The 11,487-nt window shown below is 52.8% G+C and overlaps 2 protein-coding genes across 2 annotated transcripts in view; both read left to right on the forward strand.

The window, feature by feature from the left end:
* The window catches only part of LOC121815721, a 10,739-nt gene extending 10,386 nt beyond the window's left edge, over positions 1 to 353 (forward strand). The window contains exons 3-4 of the mRNA XM_042227801.1: positions 58 to 305; positions 341 to 353. Of these exons, the coding sequence (XP_042083735.1) occupies positions 58 to 305; positions 341 to 353 (261 nt within the window). The remainder of the gene's footprint in view (positions 1 to 57; positions 306 to 340) is intronic.
* Position 354: 1 nt separating this feature from the next.
* Positions 355 to 11,487, forward strand: part of LOC102299011 (microtubule-associated tumor suppressor 1 homolog) — a gene marked incomplete at its 5' end in the record, with an annotated part of 32,560 nt that continues 21,427 nt past the window's right edge. Inside the window, 6 exon segments of the mRNA XM_042227829.1 lie at positions 355 to 840; positions 1,324 to 1,749; positions 3,463 to 3,670; positions 6,873 to 7,064; positions 8,966 to 9,181; positions 9,728 to 9,880. Coding sequence (XP_042083763.1) covers positions 355 to 840; positions 1,324 to 1,749; positions 3,463 to 3,670; positions 6,873 to 7,064; positions 8,966 to 9,181; positions 9,728 to 9,880 — 1,681 coding nt within the window.

The raw sequence follows: 11,487 nt of genomic DNA on the forward strand, positions 1-11,487 counted from the left end.
CTGGACTACGACATGTTCGACGTTACCCTGACGACGGTGAAAACTGTGACTCTGAAGTCTGTCGTTTCAGACTGGGCGCCCGAGGAGGAGCGTAACCCGGGCGATGACGGTGACGACACCTCGTTGGGGAAATCTCAAACCGTGACGGAGTCCAACGACAACTCCGTGTCGGTTTACCTGGACGCCAACGGCGACGACTACCACCAGGACAGCTGGAACGACAACCTGACACTCGCCCGATCGCTGACAGGAAACGGCGGCCTCATCAACGAGGACGTCAGCAGTGGAAGCAGTAACGGGAGAAGGCGCAGCTCCTCACCTCCAGACTCAGACGCAACAGAAGTCCCTGCTGATGATGATGATGATGATGAAGAGGAGGCGTTGTTTGTGTCTGTGAGCTCTGATGTGGACGTGCAGAGAAGCAGTGCGATGATCGCAAGCTCAGGTGGTTGGTCAGGTGACGGCGTCCAGGTGACGGATGTGGAGGTGGGCGGGCCTGCGGTCCACTGTCCTCCAGAGCCGTCCACAGGGCGTCACGCAGATCCTCCAGCCTCTGAAGACCTCAGTGAAGACACACAGATGCCGACTGAAGATGTTAAGAAAACGAGCTCTCCTCCACCTGAAGAGGCTGAAACGGGTGTAGTGGGCTCCAAACCTCCGCCCTCCCAGCCTGACGTGAGTCTGGCAGCAAGACCCAGACCTGCTCCCAGGTCAGCCGCCTCCACAGCTGCCAAACCGCCCGGTCCAGAAGCAAAGAGGGTTTCCAGAGTGGACTTAAAAACAGTCAGAGCTAAAGTGGGATCACGCTCCGCCCCCTCCCCACCGAAACCTGCCACCCAGGTACACGGCAGCCAGGTGTTACTGTGTTTGCTGCACCTCCACCCCGACGTTCAGGGTCACTCGAAATGTTTTATGTGATAGACAACAAGTAATGTAATCACTGATTATTACTGGAACACCTGCACAGGTACACAGACTCATAATCAGCATAATCCATGTTAGCATGTTAGCATGTTAGCATGTTAGCATCGACCTGTAGTCCCAGATTTCACTGAAAGTTTCCTCCAACAAGTCGGTGTAGCAGGAAGTGTAGTGCAGCTGCTCCCTGCACAACACCTGAACACAGGTCACATGGTCACTGACCAGTGTCACGTCACATCGCATAAAAACCCTCAAAGTAATTTATTACTTGGCTTAGAAAAGAGTAAAGGGCGTGTTTAATAGAAGCACACAGCAGGGCCTTCTTTAAGTGAGCCCACACTCTGAGCTGTTGCTTATCAGGTGACATGAACACTGACATTTTCAAATGTGTCTTCTACTCAGAATAAATCTGCCCCGTCCAATGGGAAGAGAGCTGTGGTGAGGAAGGAGGTGCAGGCTGGTGATGGAGGTAAAAGACAGCGGTCGTCTGCAGGTCCCATCAAAGTGGCTGTGATCAGAGCAAAGAGCAGGAACATCAAGCCAAACCACAGGAAAGCAGCCGGGGAGCCGACCGTGCCGCAGGAGAAGAGTTTATCCGTCAGCCGAACCCTGTCCACTTCGAGCAGCTCGCTGGGCTCCGAGGTCGCTGGGGAAAAACGCCTGAATGCTCCCAGGAAGGCTGACCAGGACGTGCCCGATAAATATGGAAAACCTGATGAGGGGGAAGCAAAATGCCCAAGTGAGGAGTGTGTGGAGGGGCAAACGGAGGGCTCAGGAGAGGCTTCGGTGTCAGCAGCCGCTGTGGAGAAACCACGGACGCCTACCAGGGTGAGTATGAAGAAGACGTGAAGTGCACTCGTCTGCCTCATGAGAGTTTAAACATGTCGTTTTGCACACGAACGATCCGGGAACTCTGGCGGCTCGAGGTGCAAGAAGTAACTCGATATGTGCTTATTGTTGGCAGCACATCTGTGACATAACAGAGTGTCTGCATGTGAGGACGGAGGAGAGGTTTCCTCTCTGGAAACGGTTCAACACATGCAACACACATGAAGCGTGTTTATATACACACGCAAGTCTTTTTAAGCTTTTGCTGGGAGAGCTGGGACAGAGAGCGGAGCTTAAACTGCCTCAGGGTGGATTTGAACATTAGCCCGGGTCGCTGCTCCACCCGGTGAGTTGGTATCGTCACCTCCATCCACGACATTTAATCCTTAACCAATCACAGGTGGTGTTTGAGCCACACCGTACGTTTATATCATATCAAAATAAAAGCTGCAAGACGTTAATGTTAAAGTTCCCAAGAAATGTCCGTCTGCAGGGCCTCCTGCACGCTGTGGCGTCCAGTCTGTGACCCGAGCTCAGGATTTACTTTGAATTCGTGTGAAGGCGGCATGTGGTGCAACAGGGCGAGCTGGATGCAGCGCTGGTGTGAGCGTTTCCTCATCAGCTGATGAGTTTGAAACTCGAGGTGATGAAAGATGAAACGAGCTTCCTGATAAATAACTGCGAGCTTTAGCTGCGCTGATGATGCGCTGAGTTTACAGGAGGGAGCGGTATGTGCACGGCGAGCGCGCACGGTCTCTGGTATGTGTTTTTGAAGATGTGTAAAAGCTGCTGTCACAGGCCGCCCCGGGGGCGGGGCAGATACCTGTTAAACCCTGCTGTGAGAGTACTAATGTTTAAAGGGAAACGTCACCACATAATCATCTGTGCACAGCTTAACTGCACGCTTCCTTCTGCAAAGCGATGTGGTTGGTGGCTGTAGTGTGGCGGGGAAAGTAGTTCCGGTCTGATTAGTAATGAATTCTGCAGAGGAGGTTCACGGCGCAGCGACGGGCACAGTTTCATGTCCCATAAATATCTGGATATTCCACACAGACCGCGCACATGTGGTTTGAGTCGGGCCGACGTGACACTTGAGTTTATTTTGGCAGCGATGAAGGAAACGCTGCTGCACGCGTGCGCTGCATCTTTTCATGTATTACCAGACAATCAGCTGTGCTGCCAGCTTGCATGTTAACACATGATTTAGGGTGAACGCTGCAGTAATCCGCCGGCTCGGCCGAAGGAGGCTCCGAGGTTTCTGATCGGAGTCAATAAAGCAGCGGCTGAGCAGCAGTTTCTACAACACACACACACACACACACACACACACTCTGCCATAAACTCGCTCCATGTGTGCTCGTGTACTCAGAGGGGGAGGAACATGGAGGGGTGGGGGTGGGGAGAGAGAAAGCTCCTGGCCCCGTCCGAGCTCGGGTTCTCGAGGGGAGTGTACGACACAATGGCAACTGTTTTTGCCCTCCTCGTAGTTGCAGCACACTCCCAGTTTCCCTCCTCCTCATTTCCTTCCCTCCTTTTCCTCCTCCCCTCCAGTTTAAAAAAATCTCTCTCTCTCTCTGTCACTCCTCCCCTGCTTCGCTCGTCCACATTTCCGACTCCGAGTGGGGAATGGCTAACACCATGGTCTCGCTCTGCAGCTCCGAGCTGGGGCCCCTCGGCTGGGACGCCGTCACTAAACGTCAGCTCTTCTTACAGAAAGTCTCCTCCAAGCTGGGACCCAGCCCCAGGCCTCAGGGAAGAGGCACCAGAGCAGACCGGGGGCCCTCGGGACCAGCTCCGGGCTCAGGGACCGGACCTCCAGGTCAGGGCAGCCCCGGACCCAGGCAAGCCCAGACAGATGGCTCCACGCTGGGAAAAGGTGGGCCGAGTGTTGGGAGTGGAGCTCCAACCACCAAGAGTCAGAGTGAGTCAGTGCAGTGCCTGCTCTCTGAGCACATACCTGAGAGAGAGACACACACACACACGCACGCACACACACACACACACCCACACACACACACACACACACACCACACACACACACACACACACACACACTAACATACAGTGAGTTTGCAGCTGATGGTTTTGTTTTAGCTGCAGTTTTGCAGAACTTTAATTTATTTGTGTGTGTGTGTGTGTGTGTGTTTTAGTTCCCTGTTGCTCTCGGAGGAAACACTCGGGGATGTTTTTTCCTCGGGCTGGTGTTTACTTCCTGTTTGTTCTTCCTTGTTTGTGTTTTTCGTGATGATGCGTGTGGAGACGTCAGGTAAACTGCTGCTGAGGAGACTTGACTTAAACAGTGCCGTGGGCTCTACAGGAGGTCCAGTGGCCTGTAATTCCGTGTGTGTGTGTGTGTGTGTGTGTGTGTGTGAGCAGCTTGTTTTCCAGAGTCACTGAGCTGCAGCGTGTCATTTACATAGCTGAAAATGCAGATGTGCCTGTTGTGGACGGAGTATTTGTGTGGAGACTCTGTGTAAAGGTCACGTTCTGCTGGACAAAAGCTCGTCTGTCCTCGTCGCTCACACTCGGGAACAAACGGACGTGTCTTGACCTGAAGACGGAAATCTAATGAATGGATTCTTCTCTGTGTTTGAGAGTCTGCACTTTGGATTTTTGCTGCAGGGGGAAATAAGCAGCGCTGAAATCTTCTTGCTAATAAGGACGCAGCTCGCCTTCGTGACTGTGCGATCATCTGTAAGGTTGGTGGGGTTGTGCAGGCAGCACACAGCTGTCACAGCTCCTGTGAACTGGAATCGAGTCATGCTCCACGTCGCCACAGACACTGGGATGGTTGAGTCTGCAGCTTCCAGGTCTGAAATTTGGACCCAGTGCAAGATTGCCTTAAGCCTGCGTTCTTGTTAATGTCCAGCAGGGGGCGGTGGCTCTGAAGTATCATTGTGACCTCAGCAAACACTTTCCTGCTGAGTTTGTTCTCTGTGTTAAACTCTTGAAACAGAGCAGTCAGACTGGAACACCTGACCAGGTATCCTCAGAGCACATCTGTAAGGTTTGGATCCGACACCTGCAGAGCTGCAATACATTTCTGAGCTCTCACAGGAAACACCTGGATGTACCAGCTGTTTGAAATGGTGTAGTTTGGTAGAGGTGTGTGCCTGAGGCTGCTGAAGTGGTCTGAATGAAACCAGGTGAGCCGAGCGTATCGAGCGCGAGCGGCGAGGAGCGACGTCTTGAGTTTCCAGCCATCAGTTATTAACACATGATTGTAGTTTGGAGCCACAGCACTGGACGCTGCAGCTGTGACGTTTGGGTGCAGATCTGCTGGCAGCGCTGCTGCGGACTCTGTTTGCACATTTCAAAGGGTTCATATTATTATTATTTAAAAAAAAAAAATTTTTTGTGGATCAGTGCGCTTGTATTCAAAAGGTTTCTCCATGTAACGACCTGCTAGGGAGTGTGGGGAGACATGGACACAGACGAACAGGCGCACGCAGACACAAACGCGCATTCACACCACCGTATACACAAACAAATACTCGGCACTCACCCGACGCAGAGACAGACACAAATAGACACCTCACACGCATTCACACTCCCCAAACATGCTCTATATCCCAGGTCCAGGTACCCCCGCCCTCAGAGGGGCAAGCCGCACCCGGACCGGTTGATATCATTTCTAACATGTGCAGTATCTTTGGCTCGTGTCAGCAGCACCGTTTGCACAACATGAAACTAGTTTTCACTATTTTCTGTGCTCACAGCTCCTTTTTTGTGCGTTTGCATGAAATGCATCACCATTATTGAAGTCGTCAGCAGGCAGCGAGTCGGCTCTTTGTTTCTTTAATATCGAGGTCGTGCACGTCGCAGCAGGAACGGTGGAGCCTGTTGGAGGCGCGCGCAAAAACACGAGGTGTGTTTAGTTCAGATGTTTGTGCTGGTGCTGAGAATCAGGTGAAAGGTGGGGATGTCGGGCGGGTGTGGCCGGGGCGTCCTGCTCGGTCCTCGTGCGTCAGCAGCTCTCACCTCACATCCATTTCTGAGGTAACAGAATCCAGCTGCTCTCTGGACGGCGTTTCCTCCAAACTGAAACCAAACGAAGCCAGATGTTTCCTGCTGGCTTCAGTTTTACTGGTGCGTGTGTGCGTGTGCGTGTGTGTGTGTGCGTGTGCGTGTGTGTGTGGCTCTGCAGTGAACACATGTCAACCTTTATTCCTTGTTTAACAAGCTCTTTTTCCGTTTACAGCTCTTTGTGCGTTCCCTCTCTCTCGCTGAAAGTTGGAGGAACTTTAAATGTAATCATTCAAAGCCGAGTCTGTGACGGGACGCAGCAAACAAACACCGGAGCAAACTGCTGCCTGCAGAGAGGCAGAGATGTGATCTGAGGCGAGCTGGGCTGCGGTTGGTTAAACTTCACACCAAGCTCTTCGAGCGGCGAGATTCTGTCGCGCTTCACGTGCAGGAGACGAGCTGTGAGCTTCTGTTTGGACGTGAAGTGTCCGTCCCCTCTGTCCTCGTTCTCTCTGCTGATTGGCTCTTAACGCTTTGCTCGTGCTTCACTGATGCTGCTTCGTGCCGCGGTCCGCAGCCCTCACCTGCCCACTCAGAGCCGCTGGATGCTTCGCTTGCGTTCACGTCCTGACATCTCGAGTCGCCGCCTGGTGTGAAGAGCAGGGCGGCGGCTCTCGGGGGAATACGCTCTGCTTTTAGTCTTTTGGAAAGAATGCGTGATTCAGGCCACAAGAATGAGTCTGAGAGGCGGAGCCTCTGTGGAGCGTGGGGGGCTGTAAGTGATCATGAATATCTTTGTGCTTCAGCTGCAGTCTGATGATCCACGGGTCGTGCTGGTCCTGAAAAATGGTCTAAAGTGAGTTTAAAGGAGCAGACTGATGCTCAGTGAACGCTTTCCTCTTTATTAGGCACACAGGTCAAAAGGTCAAAGTTCATCATTGTTTCTGCCTCTGTTTGTGATTAATGCAGTTCTCAGACACCGATCAGCAGAGCATGCTGTGCGTGCGTGCGTGCGTGCGTGGTGTGTGTGCGTGCGGTGTGCGTGCGTGCGTGTGCGTGCTTGTGCGTTGTGTGAGTGCGTGCGTGTGTGCGTGTGTGTGGTCACCTCAACACTGAATGAATATTTGACCTGATGTTTCCTTTTCTTTTTCTCCCAGGCATCCCCAAACCTCGCTCCTCAGCAGTCTGTTGGCCCACAGCAGCTAAACCGACAGCCAATCAGCAGCCGGGATCAGCGGGGCGACCCGCCGCACCCACTGCCGCCTCAAAACTTCCTGTTAAAGGGTTACCCACAAGCCTTAGCTCCTCCTCACTGGGAAGTAACGAGAACAATGGAGGCGCAAGCAAAGGTGTGTGTGTGTGTGTGTGACACACTGTCTGTGCATCATCAGGTGGTTTTCTTTGGTGTGGTTTCCCTCTCACTGCTGTTTTAACCTCCTCTCATTTCCTGTGTGTGTGGGTGGGTGGACGGGTATTGGTGTGTGTGTGTGTGTGTGTGGGTGGGTGGACGGGTATTAACATCTTTGTGGGGCCCAAAAATTGGAAGTTTACTGTACTCGTGGGGACCAAAATCAAAATTGAGGTTTTAGTGTCAGGGTTACAGTTAGGTTAATGGTAAGAGCTAGGGAAACACGCGGGGACGGTACACACACACACATACACCACACACACACACACACACACACAAACCACACACACAAACACACACACACAACAAAGACTACACACACACACACACACTCACACACACACACACACAATCGTGCTCGTGCTTGCAGCATATCCTGTGCTCCTCTGAAGGTCAGGGAGCACATCTGGTCGGGTCGGAGCTCACAGATGATCCGTGTCGTCTCTGCAGCTTTCAGGCTGCCGTTTGTTTTCTCAGGTTAGGAGCTGAGCGTCCTGATGTTGGTCGTCCTTCAGCAGCTCGGCTCACATCAGGACTCAGTCGTCTCCAGCTTCAGCTTCCTCCTCTGTGCATCAAAAAGAAGAAACCAGGTGAATGTAGATGCTGAATGTGAGGACAGGTGTGGTCAGTCGGTCTGAAGGAAACGTTTCCTCGCTCTGTCCTGAGCAGCTGCACGTTCGGCCTCGCTCGCGTGTTGTTTAACTTCCTGTTTAGCCTTTGGTCTGCAGCGCTCGTAGCAAACAGACATCAGCACGTGCAGCGATCTCCTCGTTCGAACCGTTACTGGTCACAGCTGTAGTCATCCGTGGATACAGAGGTTTTCCAGATATGCTCGGTTTCCCTCTTCGTTTGGCAGCGGCGCCGGCGTCCTGTGTTTCTGTTTCTTTGGAAAGCTGCACGTTTCACTGTGACGCAGTCATTTGTGCAAAGTTGGCCAGAAACAACGGACCCATGTGACAGGCGGCAGGACGTGAATCATGCTTTCAGCTGGACTCGTGTCTTTAAGTCTGAATGTGATAACCGCCTGCACAGGCCCGTCCTCCTGCAGGGGAACATGGAGGTCACTTATTGTTACCATGGTGATATTTAGTTTTATCAGAGAGGAGCGTTGGTGTTGATCCACCTCCACACAGTTACAGCATCACACAGTCCGGCTCAGCTCTGCTTCAGGACACATTCAGACACGTGAAGCTTCACGCTGCGTCGATGAGGTCTTTTTGAGTAGATCCACTGAAACTGTGGAAACGTGTTGTTTGCTTCGCTGTCCTGGTGACACGCTCCTGTTTTTCTGCAGGTCCAAGTCAGTTTTTAATTCTAAAGGAGAAAGAACAAAATCATCTTTTTCCTCAACCCAGAGAAAACCTGCACATTTCCTCTGTGCTGAAACCTGTTGCAGAGCATCGCCGCGGTGCTCTGGGTGCAACACGGCACGCCCCTAACCGTCCCCCCCATGCAGGTGTCACGAGGGGGGAATTATCAATGGAGACCAAACAGTTTGTGCGTCAGGCTGTAAACATGTTTATTTCTGCTGTAAAGTTTTAACGTGGCAGTCTGAGGACTCACTGCTGCCTCTGCTGGCCGTCAGAGGAACTGCAGGTGTGGCTTCATGTTTCAGTTTCTTTCTGTAGCAGGTTAACCGAAGATCACCGGCAACAACTGAGAAACTGTCAGCTTTAACTCAGCATCACTCAGACGCCTCACATGCTCTTACCTCTCCTGGGTGACCCCAGGATGACCCCAGGATGACCCCATATCTGTTGTCTGTGTGAATGGGGGGAGCTGCTGTCACTCATCCAGTATTTAAATCAGCACATGAATAAAAACTGCATCTTCTCCCGTCAGCAGCTCCAGCAGCTCCAGCAGGGGCCGTACCAGACGAGCGGCCCAGCGGAAGCACACTTCCTGTGGGCAGTCAGAGTGCAGCAAAGCCCTCCGTCTCCAGCAGCAGCACCAGTACTCCCAGTGACGCTGTTACAAACGGTCCCAGCACTGCTGCTCCAAAACCTCCCGCCCTGAGGAGCAGAGCTGTGTCTCTGCAGGCCAGGACCTCCAGCACAGGTGAGGCACCGCCTGAGCCCAGATCAGCCTTTTAACCTTCAGACTAAATCTAATCCGAATGTTTGTAACTCAGATCGCCGAGCTTCAGTCGGTTTCTGTCTCATCAGAGCTGCGGGGTCACATGACTGCAGCACAAACATAAACTATAAGAGCACAAAGTCGCACTGGCGTGTTAACTGTTGGAGAAGCGTGTCGCCTCCACGCTGCTCCACCTGTGAGTGGCGAATGACGCTGTGTTTAATGTTTTGGCCTCTTTGTATAAAGTGCAGTTCAGTGCGTTTCCTTCGCCCTGCGGGAAACGGCACAGATGTTTGTGTCCTGTCTGGGTCACAGTCGGGGTCAAACGCGTGATCCTATTATGGAGGCAACAGGAGGGACGCGGCGGCGGCAGTTACACCGTTTGCTGGTCAGAATCTGTGTCAGACGCTCTGCACGCTGCTCAGAGCGGAAACCTCGAGCCCGTTTGCTCCTTTTCACAGCTGTGGGCGATTGAAACGCCTCCGCAGGAACAGGAAATGGGGTTTGACTCCTGTGTCCTCTCCGCAGGTCTGAAGCCTCCGACGATCACCAACCAGAACGCAGCGAAGACGGCGCCCACGAAGTCGAGCCCCGCCGCCGGTCAGGGGCTCGCGAAGCAGGCGGTGCAGTCCCCGTTACAGCGCAGCGGCTCGGCGAGGGTCAGCCGGCTGAACGGCGCAGGTACGAGAGGCTATCTGACTTCCTGTGTTTGTGTGCGAGCGGCTGCCGGGGCGTGGATCACAGCGAGTCGGCTCTAAGGGTGCTTAGCATGAGTAGTGCTGGTTAGTAAAGCTGTGAGGGCAGCTGAGAGCACGCCATCACACACAGCCTGGCTGAGTCTGATCAGTGCTGCCATCGATTTTATACAGTCTGTTGCATCAGTGTGATCATGACTGCAGATGTTTGCTGCACAACATCTGCTTTTTCATTCCTGCAGCTGAAGCAAGTCGCAGGTTTGCATCAGTCACACGAGCGAATAATGACGCGCGTCGCCGGGTTTGGACTGATGGTGCAGGAGGCGGCGGTCTGACATCACTGCATGAACTCTGACACGCCTCCCAGCTCAAACCCGTGCGCTCGCTCTGTGAGTTGATGTCCGTCGAGCTCCGGCAGGCTGAAGATTCACGTTTAGCATCACGCAGCGTCAGAATCATGTCTTAAACCATCGGCCGTGACTCAGCTGCTCTCCTCCCCCTGCATGTGGCGGCTCTCGTCTGGGCCCGGGCGCCTGGCTGCCTCCCTCTGTGGCCAGCCTGGAAGTCTCTCTGGGGCCTGTGGGGCGCCGCTTACTCATAGACGTACTATCAGCCCCATGATGGCTTGATTACCACACACACACACACACACACACACACACACACACACACTTCATAAGGGCTACACATGCATTTGATTCAAACCTCTCTCATTGACGCTCGCCACAGCCGTCCTCAGGCGACAGCGGTTAGCAGCGTGGGCCTTTAAAGCTCTCAGTGGCTTTCTGCGCGTTTTCTCTCCAGTGGATGTGGACATTGATTCTGACACACACACACACACACACACACACACACACACACACACACACACAGCTCTGGTGTTATTGGCGCTGGTCTGTCTCGTGCTGTTAGAGGAGCACTGATGTTCCGGGGCTGTAAGGTTTATGGCTGGTTTGCAGTTTGTCAACCAGCCACATGTTGTGCGCACTCACTCTGCACAAAGATGAAATCTATCAAACACGCCTGTGAATGAAAATGTGCACAGGTGATTTTTAGGAGGTGGACGTCCTGTAATCTGTGTGAGTGGAGGTAAACCAGATGTTGGAGAAAGTTCACAGCTGTGTGTCAGGATCTGTTAAATAACCTCAGCCTGTCTGTCAGCTGATGGCGGCGTCCACACTTGGATGCAAACTAAATAAAAGTGGATTCAATAGTGAGCACAGAGGCTCTCGAGGAACATGGCTGCTTGGTTTTAGTTTTCGCCGTCGGTGGTTTTTGTGGGGACCCGAGTTTCCTCTGAGCCGGCTTCCTCTGTGTTCACTAACCTGAGTCAGGCGTGAGCATCAGCGCAGTTTAACCCAGCTGCAGGTTCTGAGCGCGCTCACAGGAGCAAAGGACAAACGGCGGTCTGATGATTCAGCTGTTGACATTCAGAAGTGTGTCGTGTCCTCTTTGTTCCTCATGTTCAAGTTCAAGTTCTCCGTCACGTTCTTCACATCTTCAGCTTCTTTCGGTCGTTTAGGAAACGCTCAGACAGATTTGGCTAAAACAAAGACGCCTTTTCACAAAGTGTCTGAAAGGCGCCAATATGGC

The sequence above is a fragment of the Haplochromis burtoni genome, unplaced genomic scaffold (genome assembly GCF_018398535.1).
Source record: "Haplochromis burtoni strain Fernald_Lab_line unplaced genomic scaffold, NCSU_Asbu1 Contig_282, whole genome shotgun sequence".
Lineage (NCBI taxonomy): Eukaryota > Metazoa > Chordata > Actinopteri > Cichliformes > Cichlidae > Haplochromis > Haplochromis burtoni.